This window comes from Jaculus jaculus, chromosome 9 (assembly GCF_020740685.1).
Source record: "Jaculus jaculus isolate mJacJac1 chromosome 9, mJacJac1.mat.Y.cur, whole genome shotgun sequence".
Classification (NCBI taxonomy): Eukaryota; Metazoa; Chordata; class Mammalia; order Rodentia; family Dipodidae; genus Jaculus; species Jaculus jaculus.
The window spans coordinates 22,174,695-22,192,661 of record NC_059110.1 but is presented as its reverse complement, the minus strand read 5'-3'; the positions used below and the strand labels follow the sequence as shown (position 1 = coordinate 22,192,661).

General features: G+C 48.6%; 1 protein-coding gene across 4 annotated transcripts in view; it reads left to right on the top strand.

The window, feature by feature from the left end:
* Positions 1-11,410: 11,410 nt before the first annotated feature.
* The window catches only part of Phactr2 (phosphatase and actin regulator 2), a 303,106-nt gene continuing 296,549 nt past the window's right edge, over positions 11,411-17,967 (top strand). For all 4 annotated transcript variants that reach the window (XM_045159875.1, XM_045159874.1, XM_045159872.1 and 1 more), the window contains exon 1: positions 11,411-11,612. In XM_045159875.1, the coding sequence (XP_045015810.1) occupies positions 11,411-11,612 (202 nt within the window). The remainder of the gene's footprint in view (positions 11,613-17,967) is intronic.

Genomic DNA, 17,967 nt, shown 5'->3' with positions numbered 1-17,967 from the left:
CTGGAAAAACCTCCAGATGCATCCATCTGACTTTACTTTGACACTGGGGAATCAAGTCTGGGAAATTAGGGTTTGCAAGCAAATGCATTTACCACTGAGCCATCTCTCCAGCCCCAAATGAATTTTTGATAGTGTCCTTATGATGGAGTAAGATTTAGATATCTTTTGGGTTTTGAGGCGTCTACATGCCATCTGTGGACCTTGCTATGTGATCCATAGCAGCTGAATGAGAAAGAATATGCTATTGTATAACGTTCACAGCTCTGGAGCCAGTCTACCTGGGTCAGCCGCCTGTGACCTTTATGTCTTGAGACATCTTTTACTTCCTTCTATTTTTCTCCTTAATGGTAAACTACAAGTATCGCTCTTACACAACTTTTTTTAAAATTTATTTATTTATTTATTTATTTGAGAGCGACAGACACAGAGAGAAAGACAGATAGAGGGAGAGAGAGAGAGAATGGGCTTCCAGCCTCTGCAAACGAACTCCAGACGCGTGTGCCCCCTTGTGCATCTGGCTAACGTGGGACCTGGGGAACCGAGCCTTGAACCGGGGTCCTTAGGCTTCACAGGCAAGTGCTTAACCGCTAAGCCATCTCTCCAGCCCCTCCCCTTTTTTGAGATAGGGTCTCATTCTAGCCCAGGCTGACCTGGAATTCACTATAGAGTCTCAGGGTGGCCTCGAACTCGCGGCGATCCTCTTACCTCTGCCTCCTGAGTGCTGGGATTAAAGGCATGCGCCACCACGCTTCTTTTACAATGTTTTATGTGTGTGTGTTGTGTATGCCTGTGGGGATGTGTGTTCATTTGAGTGTAGGCACATGTATGTGTGTGTCTGTGCATGGACCTTTATATGCAAGTTGAGGCCAGAAGTTGGTTTTGGATGTCTTCCTCCATCATTCTCCTCTTTACAGAGACAGAATCTGTCACTGCAGCCCACAGCTCACCCATGCAGCTGGTGTAGTTAGCCAGCTTGTCCCTGGCATTCCCTGTCTCTGCCTCCCAAACTGGGATGACAGGCCACCAAGCACAACTGGCAATGACCTGGGCATTAAAGGTGTGCGCTACCACGCCCAGCTACAGTGGAGTTTTTGCATCTGCTGGTCCCTCGGGCTATCATGGGTTCTTCTGTGTTCTTGATATGCATGAGGCCTCATGGTCTACATCTTTCTAAGGCTCACATCTTCAGAGCAACCTTCCCTGTCTCTGAGCCTATGACCCTGAATGTGTCCCACCACCTTAGATCTCAAAAGCTAATGAAAGCTAAGCAGGATTGGGTCTGGTGAGTTTTGGGGGGAAAAGACCTTCTCTGACTCATCTAGCAAAGTGCCCCACTTCCAGGTATTTCCTGTAGGACCACCCTGTTGATTTCCTTCAAAGTGGTTATGCCCATGGGACGGTTACCTTGTTTGTCTGTTGCTGTGGCTTGGATGTTGTCCCCTGGGGCATCATGTGTTCAACTTAATCCCTAATGTTAGGAATAGAGAGGGTGGAAATGGCATCTCACTATGGTATTTAGAGATGTGGCCATTGGAAAGTTGTTACGCTCGGATAAAGTTACTATGCGGAGCTTTCATGAGTGAACTTTGGCTATTTCATAAGAAGAGGAAGAAAGCCCAGAAAATACCAGCATGCACAGACCTGTTCTTGCTATCTGATGGCCTGGATCACTTTAGGACCAAGCCCTCAAGGCCACCTCGAGGCCCTTGCCTTTGGTCTTCCAGCACTTCTTGGTGTGTGCTGTACATATGCATATGTGTGAAGATAGCTGTGTGTGTGCCACAGAGCATGTGTGTGGAGCTCAGAGGACCACTTAGGTGTTGGCAAGCCTTTTAGCTCATGGTCCTCTTGTTGTTCACGGCTGCCCCATGAACTCCGGTGGATTCTCCTGTCTCGGCCTCCCTCTTCAGTGTAGGCATGCTGCAATTACATGCGTCATTTACCAGATCTGAGTGTTTCTTTTTTTATTTGCAAGTAGAGAGAAATGAGACAAAGACACACAGAGAAAGGGAGAGGAAGGATGGGCATATCAGGGCCTCTAGCCACTGCAAATGAACACCAGACATATGCACCACCATGTGCATCTGGCTTATGTGGGTGTTACTGGAGAATTGAACCTGGGTCTTTATGCTTCGCAGGAAAGCACTCAACTGCTAAGCCATCTCTCCAGCCCCACATCTAAAATTTCATGTGGGTGCTGGGAATCCAAATTCAGGTATTTAAAAAAAAAAAAACTTTTTTACAATTTTATTTATTTGACCGAGAAAGAGGGAGAGAGAGAGAATGGGCGTGCCAGGGTCTCCAGACACTGCAAACGAACTCTAGACACGTGCACCCCCTTGTGCATCTGGCTAACATGGGTCCTGGGAAATCGAACCTGGGTCCTTTGGCTTTGCAGGCAAATGCCTTAATTGCTAAACCCTCCCTCCAGCCCTGAATTCAGGTACTTATGCTTGCATGTCAAGTGTTTTAACCATTGAACCACCTTCCAAGCCAAAGAATTTTTTTTCTTTAAAACTCACCTGGTCTATGGTATCATGTTATTAGCAATAGAAAACAGACTAATACCTAAACTATATCTAGATTTACTTCCTTCAACCTGTCTGTCTCACCCCCTGTTTCACTGGGAGTTCCCTGAAGTTGGCCTCTTTCCCTCTCAATTCCAGACCCAGGCCGGATGTCAAGGCCTGTGTTGGGATGCTACTGTGAGATACAACGTAGCAGAAAGCTGCTAACCCTCAAGTTGCTTTCTCTGCAGGGGCAGTCTCCAGAGGAGTTCAAGGTCACTTTCATTTAAAGCGCCCTCTCAGAGGAACAAAAGTTTAAAAGTAAACATACTGGAAATTATAAACACCTGGTGATAAACTGCCCCGTTTTGTCTTTTTTCTTCATTTTCCCTTTATTTCTTTTCTATGTGTACGTGTGATTCTCATACAGCTGGAGGTGTAAGAGAGGCAAAAGAAAGTTCTTCCTCTCTTCTAGAAGGAGAGTCAGACTTTTGCTTTCTGGTAACCATAGAAAATCATTTTTCCATTAAATTTTTTTTTAACATATGAGCTCAAATTCTCAAGCATGAGATGGTTTAAAACACAGAACAACCATTTGTCCAACATCTTCACCATTCATGGAATTAGGCTGGACAACCCCCAAAGGGAGGGAGAGAGAAGCCAACTTAACAGCACTTCCTTCCATGTCCTTACTTTTTTTTTTTTTTTTTTTGCTTTCTGTGCACAATTTACACACAATACCTTTATGTCATCAAGCACAGTATGACTGTTGACAAATACAGTTGTGCAGTCACCACTACGATTACAACTTACAACAGACCCAGCCTCTCAAAAGGTCATTTTCTTCCTCTACTCACAAGAAACCAGCAACTGCTCATTTATTCTTTAGCCCCTTGGAGTCCTGTTTCTAGAATGTCATTCTAATGGTACAACATACACAGTGTGGTGAGATCCAGCTTGTCTGTGCCAGGGGTTCCTATCTTTGTGCTTCTGAGTAAGTTTCTACTGTATGCATGTGAGTATTAGGACCAGGTTGTTTTCTGTTTAGGGTATTAAAACAAAGCTTCCAGAAACACTTGCTTTCAGTTTTGCTTGAATTTTAATTTCCTCTGGGCAAGCTCCTATGAGTGGGTCACTGGGTCACATGATGAGTGGACATGGCCCTCTCTAAGAATCTGCCACAGTGCTTGTCAAAGCAGTAATGCCATTTTAAAATTTTTTATTTTTAGTAATGCCATTTTGCATCCCCAACAGCAACTGACTTTAGTATTTGAGAGTTTAACTGAAGAGAACCACTCACCAGTTGTGTTAGACACCGGAGGGACAAAGCATGAGGGACCCTTGGTGTCTGAGTGATGGGCATCTCAGCTTTCCCTCCAACAGGCAGAGTCAGGGCATGGGGCAGGGGCACTTCGTGTGATGCCTGGGAAATCTAATCTAATCAGAGCACCCAGGGGCTGAACTTGGCCTGGGTGTTAGAAGCCGCTACAGAGCCAGTGTGGGGCAGTGAGAAAGGCAGGAGCTCCATGTGTGGTGGACTAGCGGCCACGCCCATCCACCTGTCTTCCCAGAACCATGAGCCTGGAAGTCCTTGTTTGACCCAAGAGAAGGATGGGATTCTCAAAAATGTCCTTGGAGCAGCCTCTGCAGATTGTCAATTATAAAAGTTTACATGAATTCATATTTATTTATTTGCAAAGAGAAGGAGAGAAAATGAGAGGGGGGAGAGGAAACACCAGGGCTTCTTGCTGCTGCAGACTGCAAATGAACTCCAGACACTTTGTACATACGGCTTTTACACAGGTACTGGGGACTCGAACCTGGGTCAATTCAGGTCAGCAGGCTTTTCAAGCAAGTGCCTTTTTAACTGCTCAGCCATTTCCCCAGAAATTTTTACAAGTTCAGAAATGCAACATGCATCCAAAAGGTCTTAGAGCAGTCTACTGAGCTCCTACCATATGCCAATCTTTATTCTTGGAACTTTATATACATTGTTTTCAATCTTTTTGTTTTGTTTTTTGTATTAAATATTTTCAAATTTTATTTATTTATTTGCAAGCTGAGAGAGACAGAGAATGGGTATTACAGGGCTTCCAGCCACTGCAATTAAATTCCAGACACATGTGCCCCATTGTGCATCTGGCTTTAGTAGGTACTAGGGAATCAAATCAAGATCATTAGGCCTTGCAGGGAAGTGTCTTAACCACTGAGCAATCTCTCCAATCCCTTGCCCCTGCCTTTTTTTGAGGGAAGGTCTCACTCTGGCCCAGGCTGACCTGGAATTCACCATGTAGTCTTAGGCTGGCCTCAAACTCACAGTGATCCTCCCACCTTTGCCTACTGGAGTGCTGGGATTAAAGACGTGCACCACCATGCCCAGCAGAGAGAGAGATTGGGTGTGCCAGGGCCTCTAGCCACTGCATACAAACTCTAGACCATGTCACTTTGTGCATCTGGCTTTACGTGGGTACTTGGAAAACAAGCTTGGGTCATTAGGCTTTGCAGGCAAGCACCTTAACTGCCAACCCATTCCTCTAGTCCCATTATTTTCAATCTTTATAAAAAATGAATAAGCTAAATAATTGAGCCACTTAGACGTCACTATTAAAGCAAAAGATACTGATGGGCCAGGTCAGAACCCATTCTTTACAGCTTCTCTTTGCATATCTCACCCCTTCCTCTCAACCCTGTAATTTCCAGGCACACTCACAGCCTCCTTCCCTGGGCTGCTCACTTCCTTGGATCTCTTTCCCTATCCATCCCACCCCCACATACCAGCCTATGGTGACTAGTATTCTACTCTCTGCTTCTATGATTTTATTCTTTATTTTTATGGGTTTGTTTTCTTGCTTTTTTATTTTTTACCTTACACACACACACACACACACACACACACACACACACACACACACACACACACAGAGAGGTGGGGGGAGAATTGGAGCACCAGGGCCTCAGCTACTGTAATATAACTCCAGACACTTGCGCCACCTAGTGGTCATGTGTGACTTTGCACTTGCCTCACCTTTGTGCATCTGGCTAACGTGGGATCTGGAGAGTAGAACATGGGTCCTCAGGCTTTGCTGGTAAGTGCCTTAACTGCTAAGCCGACTCTCCAGCACTGCTTGTTTGCTTTTTTAAGACAGAGTTTTTTTAGCTGGCCTGGAACTCAAAACCCTCCTTGAGTACTAGGATTGCAATTACGTGCTACTACACCTGGTTGTCTGAGTTCATATGTTTAGAATGTGTGTGTGTGTGTGTGTGTGTGTGTACATGTCTATATGTCTGTGTGTGTGCATGCAAGAGTGCAAGTACACGTGTGTGAGCATGTGTGTAGAGATGAAAGGTTGACACCAGAGTCACTCATTGTGCCTGGAGCTCACTGATTTGGCTAGACTAGATCGCAGGGCAGTAAGCCCCAGGGACTTTTCTGTCTCTCCTTCACTAGTGTCTGGATTATGAGCAAGTGCCACCACACTTGGCTTTTGTGAGGGTGAGGGGATCCCAAGTCAGGTCCTAATGCCTGAGCAGCAGGCACTTCAACTACTAAACTATCTCTCTAGCCCCAGGAATCTGTTTATTTTTTATTTTTTGTTTATTTATATTTTATTTATTTGAGAGCAACAGACAGACAGAGAGAGAAAAAGAGACAGATAGAGAGAGAATGTATGCGCCAGGGCCTCCAGCCACTGCAAATGAATTCCAGATGCATGTGCCACCTTGAGCATCTGGCTAATGTGGGTCCTGGGGAATCGAGCCTTGAACCAGGGTCCTTAGGCTTCACAGCAAGCACTTAACCACTAAGCCACCTCTCCAGCCCAGGAATCTGTATTTATAGTGAGAACAAGAGCCAAAAGTGGGGAAAAGGAAGGGCAGGACAAAAGCTCTTTATTCTTGCAGGCTACTATCTAAGGGAAAATGCCAGGTTCATCTTCATTGTACTTTTGCATGTGTAGCATGTGTGTTGAGGGTACAGCATATGCACATGTGTGCATGTGTGCACACCCCATGTGCACACATGCAGAGACCAGAGGAGAACATCCAATATCCTCTATCACCTGTCTATGTTACTTAAAATGGAGTCTCTCTCTGAACCTAGAACTTCCAGGGCATATTTTTGGTCAGACTGATGGTCAAGCCTCAGTGGTTCTACTGGTTGGCTCCTCAAAGGGTTGGGGTTACAGGTATGCATGGCGATGCCCAGCTGTTTATGAAAGTGCTGGGGATTGAACTCAGGGCCAAGCAGATTGAGCGGTAAATGCTCTCACTCACCCACATTGGCATCTCATTTTCAATTTTAAAATGAATACAAAAAAAATTGTCATAGAGCCACCAAGTCCCAGACCTGAAGAAGACCTCAAGTGTCAGCTGCAAGTGTGTGGTGCTGTTTGGTCATTTCTTCTGTTGTCGTACAGTAGTCTGAAGAGGCCCTGACTCCCAAGTGTCAGTGCCACCGCAGAGCCCTTCCATCCTCTGCGGCATCTTCGCATCTCAGATGTCACTTCCTCTAGGAGGTTCCCCGGCTTCTTTCTCTTTTTCTTTTTTAATCACTTATTTATTTATTTAAGAGAGAGAATGGGCATGCCTGGGCCTCTATCCACTGCAAACACACTCCAGATGCACGGGCCACCTTGTGAACTGGCTTATGAGGGTCCTGGAGAATCAAACCTGGGTCCTCAGGCTTCACAGTCAAGAGCCTTTATTGCTAAGCCATCTCTCCACACCTCCACTGCTTCTTAGCTCCAGGTAGTCTAGGAATGCTTGGTGTCCATCTTGCCTTCCGACATCCAGCCCAGTGTTGTCAATTGTCATGAAATTCCAAATAATTATTGATTAATGTTTATTTCCCCAAGTAGACTGATTCTTTGAATGCAGGGCATCCTCTCCAGCTGGCAAAACAAAGGCAAGAATCAGTACTTTCTGCGTCGAGGCAGCTCTCAGGCAGTAGTGGGAGCTGACTTAGATTACTGTCTTTGTTGTAGTGTGAAAAGTGACATTACAGAGACATGCACATGCGCCGGTAGAACTGTTCAGGAGGGAGGCCTTAGCATGACGTGGAAGCGGGGGAGAGTCAGAAAGCTTCATGCATGGGGAGACACTTGACCTAAGAGTTTGAGGATACATGACGGCCAGATAGGCAAAGTTAGGGCAGATGTGGAAATGTCACAAAAGACCAAGAAAATAGGGGTGCAAAGGTATCATGCACAGAAAACAAGCCACATTCAGAGAACAGATGGGTATGCGTGGCTGCAGAGCAAAGTATGCACAATTACTTCAAAGAAAATTTGCTTCGTGCTACATTATGAACCTCATGCATGCTGAGCACACACTCTCTCAGCTTTCATGAAGGTATTTATTTTATTTTTAAAATTATTTTTGATTTATTTGCAAGTGGAGAGACAGGGAGAATGAGAGAGCAGGAGAGAATGGTGTGTCAGAGCCTTTTGTCAGTGCAAAGAACTTAGTGTATCTGGCTTTGTGTGGGGACTGGGGACTCGAACCCAGGCTGTCAGGTAAGGGCCTTTAATGGCGGAGCCACCTCTCCAACCCCTCGTCATGAAGGAATTTACATGGAGGTTCAGTAAAGTCTTGTGAGCACTTTGAACAGCTCATTCTGTGAATATAGTAAAGGCAGAGAAGAGAAAACAGAAGATGAAGCCATGGACTAGCCAGCGGAAAGCAGTCCTGAAACCACCTAAGATGACCAGGCAAACTAGTTCACAGAGGAGGGAAGAGGAACATTTACTGCCAGGTCTCAATGAAACATCACGAGGGGAGGTCTAGGCCTGGAGAAGCAGCTCAGTTGGTAGAGTGCTTGCCTCGCGTTCACAAAGCCCTGGGTTTGACCCCCAACATGGCATACACCAAGTGTGGTGGCACATATCTATAACCCTGGCATTTGGGAGGTGGCGGCAGGCAGATCTGGGGTTCAAGACCATCCTCAAATACATAGTGAGTTTGAGGATAGCCTGGACCACATGAGAACTTGAGGAAAGAAGGAAGAAAGTAAGTAAGGAAGGAGCAAAGGAAAGACAAAGGAAAGAAAATAAAAGGAAATGTAAGGAACAGGGGACAAGAAGGAAAGTAAAGGGAGGAAGGAAAAGGAAGGCAAGGCGGGGACCTAACAGCCAGACTTTGAAATCTGGCACCCAGGAAGTTGGGGATGGAGGTAGAGATTTGTGACTCCTCTCTGCACAGCTCAAAACCAAAAGTGAGCTTTCCCCAGACACAATCTCTCGACCGCAGAGGAGAGGGCTGATGACGCTGGAGCTCTGGGCAGGCGGACAGTGGCGATGCAGGGAAGAGGACCAGAAGGAAGCCGAGTGTGGAATTACACCAGGGGAGAAGTGTGCGTGTCCTAGATACCAGGGAAGCAGAGTCCAGAAAGAAGCCAGTGCGTGGGAGTGTTAAAGACCGCAGATCAAGTAACAACGGGAGGTTTCCTACCCGGCTGGGAGGTCCTCAGAGCGGTGAGTGCCAAAGCCACACCAAGTAGCAGAGGTGGCAGAAGCCGCAGCTAGCAAAGGAATGCACGGAAAAGGAAACCATGCGAATAGCAAGTGTGTGCTTCTCTCTCTGCCTTTCCCTCTCTCTCTCCCTGTCAAGGCTTGGAAGTGGCCGGACATTAATGGAGGAGGAACATAGGGTGGGGAGATTCCCTCAGAGCAGGTGTGCCTAGCACAGTGCCTGTCCTATAAGAGGCACTAGGAGTCATATTCCTCAAACCGAAGTTGACATGGTGAATTTGCTAACTAGCTGAATAATGAACCCGAGAAGACGCCCTGGCGTTTTAGGCATTTAACTACCCATTTATTTTCCACAAGAGACGACACAGAGAAAGAGACAGGCAGTTAGTGCGAAGGATGCGTGAGTCCTCTCACGTACTTAGCCGATGGGCTGAGAGCCACAGAGAGAAACTGGGAGGTGTGCCCTCCACGGGAAGTGGACAGTGACTTCCGAAGTGACCGCGGGGCTATCAACAGCCCCAGTAGCAGATGGTAGAACCGACTGGGTAGCAACATGGTCGAAGTGTCATAGGGTCACACTATCTGCTCTAATCTAATTTTTTTTTTTTTAAATGCAATGTAAGGGTGATTCTTTGGGGCAAGTTGTAAATCCACCTAAGTGTCCTTTGAACCTTATTGACTGAGCAGCACATAGTTCCTTCTCTGAGGGTGGAGCCCTATCGTAAGCCACTCAAGGTATCCAGAATGCCCAGTAACACTCGGAGTTGTCTAGATCTCAAGACTTTGTTAGCAGGGCAACACCATTAAAATCATTTTTTTTTTAGAACAGTTTTATTTATTTGCAAGGCTACAGAGTGAGACACACAGAGAGAATGGGTATGCCCGGGTCTCCAGCCACTGCAAATGAACTCCAGACACACGCACCACCTAGTGCATCTGGCTTATGTGGGTCCTGGGGAGTCGACCTTGCCGGCAAGTGCGTTCACCGCTAAGCCATCTCTCCAGCCCAGCAGGCAGGCTTTCTAAAGTAGGTCCAGACAACTGTGGCAGGCTCTGTGGAAAGGGACCTGCACTTAGACAAGTTCTCCCAGCAGAGGCAGGACAATCAGCTCTTCCCCCACAGCGCTGCTGGGAGAAAGAGACCTTTTCAACCCTCAAAGGCGAGCTGCGAACGCTATGACCCAGTTGCTGCCAGACCGGTCCCCAGCTTGCGCTCTCGGAGCTTTGGTTTCTCTTGTTCCTTCTGTTCTGGGGCTTCTTCTCTTGTTAAGTGAAATATTACGTGCGGAGTGGCCAGGGGAGCACACTTGGACCGTGCGGTGTGTGTATGAGAGACACCGTGCGTGTGGTCAGTGGAAAAGCCACCCCTGTCCTTTGTTGCCCTCTCAGTCTTGCTCCTTCTTTTCCTGTCGCTATGTGGACACTGCAGAGGGGCCCAGAGACATTCCTCCATTGTCAGGGACTTCAGAGCTTTGATTTTGCAGCTTTTCAATTCTAGGCCAGTGACAACTTCGGGTGGAGGTGGGGGGACGACCTAATTGTGTATCTGGCGAAGCTGAGTGAGGTTGTGACACCCACCAACCGAATTAGAAAAAAAAAAAATCCCTCAAGGTGTGGGGTGACTACCTCTCATGAACTCAGCAGTCTTTCCGTTAGAAAGCACTGACTCAGACATCATCTTCGGGATACTGATGCGGTTCTCGAAAACTGGCCCTTTTTTTTTTTTTTTTTAAATGACCTTTGAGTTTGACCCAGCAGACAGACAGAAACTCAGGAAGGTGGGCTGTGGTGCCAGACAGAGAGCTTGCCAACAAAGGGTAGGAAGCTGGGGGAAGGTTGGGCCACAGGACTTGATTTTGCAAGCGACTCCAGATCTGCCCCAAAGGATCCTGCAAGTGCAAAGCGCCCTTTCGCGCCAGTTTCGTACCTGCGGGCCGCGCACGGGAGGCGCCGGGCCGGTGCAAAGCCGTCAGGTGTGTGCCTGCGCCCGCCCCGCCCCGGCCGAGGTGATACTGTTAACGTGACCTTGCATCGCCGCTCCGAGAGCCCGAAGTCCACTAGGGTGAGGTCCGCGGGGTGAGCCGCGCGCCGCCCGCCCGCGGGGACCCCGGCGTCCCCGGCGAAGGGACAGCGCCCCGGGGTGGCGCTGGTGGGGTGGGGAGGAGCTGTCCTGCAGGTTCGCGGGTGGCCGGGCACCGGAGCCGTGCGGCTTTCCCCGGCGGGGAGCGAGAGGCGGCTGTAGGCGGCTCCTTCCTGTGCAAACTTTCTGTCCTCCTCCTCCTCCTTCCTCCTCCTCCTCCTGCTCCCGCCCTGCGCCCCGGCTGCGCGGCGACCCGCCCTCCCCTCCGCCGCCTCGGGCTCGGGGTCGCCGCGCAGCCCTCCGGCGCCGGCCCCACCCTGCGCTCGCTCCCGGGGCCCGGAGCCCAGAGCCAGCCGATGGCCGAAGCGTCCCCGGAGGAGGAACCGACCGGCCAGGCGGAGGCAGCTCCGCTCTCAGAGCCCGAGGCTCCCGGGCCGCCGCCCGCGCCTGCCCTGCGTTGGTTACCGGGGGACCCGAGTCCCCGAGGCCGCTCCCAGAGCGACCTGTCGTCCGCTTCGAGCCGGGGTCGCCCGCTCCGCGTCCACATCTCCGGCTCAGGTAAGGTCGCCGTGGCGTTTGGGGGTGGCGGTGGGGTGGGGATGGACCGGCCGCGGGCAGATGGCGGGCGGTGACCTGGAGAGGGGCTGGCTGGGAGCGGAGGAGCCCGAGCGAAGGCTGAGGTCCCCCCGCCCTCCCCCCCTGCGCCGTCACCTCCTCTGCTCGGCCGCCCGGGCTCGCGGTGTCCCCGGGCGCGCAGCGGCCGGCGGCCCGGTGGTGCGCCCCGGGTGGACGCGCGCTGCGCCCGCTGGAGTGCGGCGCGCGGGTCTCGGCGGCTTTGCGGGCGCGCCGTCTCGGTGGTGGGGTGCCAGACAGCGCCGGCGGCGGCTGCGCTGCTCGGGATTTGTCCATCAGAAAGAGGAACCTTCTAGGTCTTCGGTGAGACTGTGGTCCCTCGGAAGGGTGTGGTCCCCCCCTCACTTCAGGGGCTGGGGCTAGAGCATTGCTTTGGAGCTCGCGGTTTTGTTTTGTTTTTTTTTTTTTGAAATACTGACTTATGGGGTGAAGGGGGGGCGGGAGGGAGAGGATCCAGCGTGTGAGTTTCCTTGCTTATTAAAAAAAAATCGATGCCTTGGTGGTGATGCCTTGGGCCGGCTGCTGGTGCATCTTATCCTGCTACCTAGAGAGCCCTGCCCAGCGCACAGGAACTCCGCTACCCAGGCTGTGCCCAGCCGGTGGTGGGCGAGGTGACGGGCGAATCGCTTAACGTTCTCTCTCCTAGCTCAATAAAATTAAATCGGGAATGATGGTACAGAGCTATCACATGGAGAGATTAGGTGAGCTAAATTATTTTAAATACCGTTCAAACAAAGCATGACTCCCCCCCCCTCCAAACTGGCAAACTTAAAAAAAAATTAGTGCACCAGGTGTGTAAGTTTCCAGGATTGTTTCATCTTTGCAACCCCATGGAGATGTGTGTGAGCTGAGACATCAGAACTAGCGGTGGTCAGCAAAGGTCCTTGCTGTGGTGTGCGTGCTTCCAGAGCCCTGGGCCCCTGGGCCTGTGTTCCAGGATCGGCCTTTCTTGAATTCCATCTCATCTGTCACCAAAAAGCCAAGTTCTGGTTCAAAGGGAGCACATTTTCATGCCTCCTTCTCCCTTTTAGCTAGCTGTGTTCTTCGTCGAAGTGTTCTGGTTTCTTTTCTTGGGACTATTGTCTTTGCCACCCAAGTTGTGTGCTGGAAAAACATCAAAGGTGTCACTGGTGTGATGTTGGGGATCACTTCGGACAAAGGCAGTCAATGCTGGGACTTTCAGGTACAGAGGTGCCCATTACGAAGCCTTCAGGTCAAGATTCCTCCTCTGAATTTATCTTGTGAAGAGCACTGAGCAGAAAGGCATTTTTTTTTTTCCTCCTGCTTTCGGCGTTTTGGCCCAACAGACCTCAAGCCATGGATAACCTAGATTGACTTCTACCGAGATTTAATATACTGATGACCCCATGAGGCAACTGAATATTAGTTCAGGTGGCGACTTTTGATAAATGAACACAGCTTATATCCCCCCCGCCCACCACCGGTTTTTAGAGGTAAGGTTTCACTCTAGTCCAGGCTAACCTGAAATTCACTATGTATTCTCCAGCTGGTCTGGAACTCATGGTGATAGTCTTACCTCTGCTTCCCAAGTACTGCGATTAAAGGCGTGTGCCACCAAGCCTGGTTATATTCCCCTTAAAAAAATTATTTATTTATTTGAGACAAAGGGGGGGGGGCAGAGAATGGGCATGCCAGGACCTCTTGCCACTGCAAATGAACTCCAGACACATGAGCCACCTTGTGTGTATCTTGCTTCTGTGGGACCTGGAGAATGAAACCTGGGTCCTTAGACATCACAGTCAAGCATCTTACCTGTTAAGCCGTCTCTGTAGCCCACTGTATTCCCATTTTAAAATGTTTTATTTATTTGAGAGACACAGAGAAGCTGAGAGAAAGAGAGAGGGGGTGGGGAAACAGGCAGATAGAGAATGGGTGTGCCAGGGCCTCCAGCCGCTGCAAGCGAACTCCAGACTCCACCTTGTGCATCTGGCTTAAGTGGGTCCTGGGGAATTGAACCTAGGTCCTTTGGCTTTGCAAGCAAGTGCCTTAACTGCTAAGCCATCTCTTCAGCCCTGTGTTCCCATTTTTAAGGACAGAAATTAAGCCTGCATGCAGAAACATACAGTTAAAAAAAAAACAACTTTTAAATGTGAATTGCAAGTATTCCATGTGTAGCATCAGCTTTTATTTCCAAGAGTTCTGTCTTCTCAGTGCTTTCTTTGTGCGTGTGTGTGTGTGTGTGTGTGTGTGTGTGTGTGTGTGTGTGTGCGTGTGCAGGTGTAAGCACAAGCCAGTGATGAGTATCAGTTTTCCCTCAATTGCCCTTCCATCTTATTTTTTCTAAAATTTTTTATTTATTTACTTGCAAGGAGAGAGAGAAGGAGAGGGGCAGGCATGCCAGGGCCTCTGTCCACTGTAAACTACAGATACATGTGCCACCTTGTGCACCTGGTATTACGTGGGTACTAGAGAATTGAACTCAGGTTGTTAGGTTTTGCAGTGTCTTTCACTGAATCTGGAGCTCAACAACTCAGCTAGATTAACTAACCAGTGAGTGTCAGGGAACCTCCTCCTGAGCACGGGAAGTCCAGATGTGCATCACCGTGTGTGGCTTTTGTGCCTCATGCTTGTATAGCAGCCACTTAAGTCACTGAGCCACTCCCCAGCCTCTTTTACACCTTTAAGAAGAATGTTTGCGCTAGGTGTGGTGGCACATGACATTAATCCCAGCACTTGGGAGGTCAAGGTAGGAGGAACGCTGTGAGTTCGAAGGCAGCGTGAGTCTAGTTCCAGGTCAGCCTGGGCTAGAGCGAGACCCTACCTCAAAAAACAAAAAACAAAAACAAAAACAAATCAAAAGTGTTTGGAAGTGGTGACAACTCTCTGCTCATTTGTTCCTTGGATCACTGGATGCTGTCACACCGGTAGACGTGAACCTCCACAAGACTTGATTCCATTTTCAGCATTGAGCCTTTAGTCTCTAAGAGCAGGCTAGCTATAGCCAGGACTCCACCTTTTAGAATTATAGGAACAAATAACGGACCAGTCTCTCATGAGGCATGGAATAATTCCCATGATGGCCACAGTCCCTGATGGATTTGAGACCAGCAAGGTGACCAGGCGTGGGTATCTTGAGTTAGTTTAGTGGTACCAAAAGAAAGTTACTGTCTTGTGAGAAGAACATTCCTGGCCTTGATGTTGGAGCAGCTCAATTTCCAGACCCTTCCTAGAAGTTCTGAGCATGCTCAGAGTCAGTATCAGTATTAGGTAGTGTGTGGCTTTGCCAGAATTAGCCGCTGGACCAGCCAGACGAGCCTCATCTCTGAATCTCAGCCCCACCTAGACCTAGTTAATCTGAGTCTGTATGTGAATAAGATTTCCCAGGCACTTTAAGACCTGAGACATCTCCCCCACCACACACAAACTGTGTTTCAAACTTAGCTACACTTAGGAATATAGGAATCACTTGGGCAGGTGCAGCTATGGGGAAGTTGTCCATTCTGAGATGAGACTTTCTGCTGTCGCTGCATTGGGGAGGGGGGAGTCTCAATGTTCCTGTAATAACCCCACTCCCAAGCTCGAGAAGCCCAGCGAATTCACTGATTCACCAATGTAAATTTTGGTGGAGTTGTCCTTTATCGGGGGTGCCTTGCGTAGGGGAGCAGGTGTTGGTCAACTTCTTCCCAGAAAAGAGCTTATGTAAAAACAGTTTTTGGCTTGGTTTGCCCCCTCCCCCAGGAATGCGGACATAATTGGCATCATCAGGTGCAGTCTTGGCTTCGGGTGAGCTCAGGAACCATCATCCTTTGACCATGTGTATTTGAACACTGTGACCAGGGTTGCCGTGGGCACGTGGAAGCTTGAAACACTTGTTTTAATGCCCTTCCCTTTCCCTGTTGGTCCTCTCTCCACGCCTGCATCCTCCCAAGTGGCTTTTCTCCCTCCCTTCCTCCCTCCCATTCTTGGTTCAGCTTGTTGTCAGAGTCTTTCCCAGGGGATCCTCATTTCTAGTAACAAGTCAACCCCCTGGAGGTAGTCCTTGGAGTTGGGAGAACCAGGAGGGAGAAGGGAAGCTGCTTTTTACATGGTGTGGGAGGAAGGGGAGGCAGGGGAAGGGAGGGCTTTTCTTCATGGGTTGTCAGAGAATACCTCACCTGCAGACAGAGGGCTGTCTGCTCTTGTCTCCCATTCCACCTCCCGCCCTGCTTCCTGTTCATCCTGCCCAGTGAAGGACGATGCATACTCGAGACCCCCTCCACCTCCAAAATTCTGCCGGCTGTTACAGTTCACGTCAGTCCAAAGCAAGCAAACATTATTCTTATTTATTTATTTATTTATTTTGGTTTTTCGAGGTAGGGTCTCCCTCTAGCTCAGGCTGATCTGGAGTTCTCTATGTAATCTCAGGGTGGCCTCAAACTCACAATGATCCTTCTACCTCTGCCTCCTGAGTGCTGGGATTAAAGGTGTGCGCCACCACGCCCGGCTGTTTTTATTTATTTATTTTTCTTAGGTAGCGTCTCTCTCTAATCCAGGCTGACCTGGAACTCACTCTGTAGCACTAAGCTGGCTTCGAACTCATAGAGATCCTCACATGCCTCAGCTTCATCAGCGTGGGGACTGAAGGAGTGAGTGACAGCAGCTGGCCAAAGCCAAGCATTTTTTTTTTAATTTATTCATTTGAGAGCGACAGACACAGAGAGAAAGACAGAGAGAGGAAGACAGAGAGAGGGAGAGAGAGAGAATGGGCGCTCCAGGGCTTCCAGCCTCTGCAAACGAACTCCAGATGCGTGCGCCCCCTTGTGCATCTGGCTAACGTGGGTCCTGGGGAACCGAGCCTCGAACCGGGGTCCTTAGGCTTCACAGGCAAGTGCTTAACCGCTAAGCCATCTCTCCAGCCCAAAGCCAAACATTTTTGAAGACCCACTTAGGGCTGGCATTGTGTGGACACGTCCCCAGAGCGCCCGCTTCCCTGAGTGATCACCTGATTTTTCTAAAGAAATTCATGACAGACCTCAGGGGTTCTTATTTAACTTGTGGTTTCTGGAGTTATTTTTTCACATGAAAATATGTGGGTTTTTTTTTTTCAGAAAAAAATATAGCTTCATGATTTAAAATCAACACTTTAAAAATAAAATGGAAATGATAATGAAATTAATGAGTGAACCCTTTTGTTGAATTCATAAAATGGGCTATTTTTTCATTATTAGAAGCTCAGATTGGTATTGCCAAGTAGATTTTGTTCTGAAATTCAACGAAAAAGACCTGGATTTCTAAAATCTAGTAATTTTAACAATGATGGCTGCTGCATTTTAAAAAATAAAATCTTAAAACAAATTTTTTTTTGAGAGAGAGAGAAAGAGGCAAAAGGAGAGAAAGAGGGAGAGGGAGAGGAAGAGAGGATAGGTGCACCAGGGCCTCAGCCACTGCGAATGAACTCCAGATGCCTGTGCAGCATTGCATCTGGCTTTACGTGGGTCCTGGGGAATCGAACCTGGGTCCTTAGGCTTTGCAGGTAATTGCCTTAACTGCTAAACCATCTCTCCAGCCCCTAAAAAGTAAAATCTTGAAACAGTGTTTTCATAGCATATTGTGATGTTGGATCTGTAGCTGCTGACTTGACAGGATTCAAATCACTGGTTATGTTTGTCAGGAGTTTTCTAGATTCAGGTATTTGAGAGGGGAGGACTTACCCTAACTGTGGGTGCACTATCCATGGGCAGGGATCCTGGACCATATCAAAGGGAGAAAGCGGGTTGGAGAGGTGTCTTCATGGTAAAGCACTTGACAGTGAAACCTAAGGACCCAGGACCCATGAAGCCAGATGCACATGGTCGCACATGCATCTGGAGTGCGTTTGCAGTGGCGAGAGGCTCTGAAGTACGCATTCTCTCTCTCTCTCTCTCTCTCTAATAAATGAATATAAAATAAAATCATTTTTTTTTCTAGGTAGGGTTTCGCTCTAACCCAGACTGACCTGGAATTCACTATGTCGTCTCAGGGTGGCCTCGAACTCATGGCGATCCTCCTACCTCTGCCTCCTGAGTGCTGGGATTAGAGGCATGCGCCACCACGCCCGGCTAAAATTAATGTTTTTAGAACAGGAAAAATCTAGCTGAGCCTCAGCATTGTCACCCCACTCTACTTCCTTTCTATCCATGTGATGATGTGACAGTGGCTGTCTGCTCCCCCATGCTTTGCCCACCATCATGAAACGGCCCCCCAAAACTGTAAGCACAAATAAACTCTTTCCTTCCATAACAGTAACTGATACACCTATGACCAGAGCCTTTCTTAATTTTCACACCTGTTTTGCTCTGTT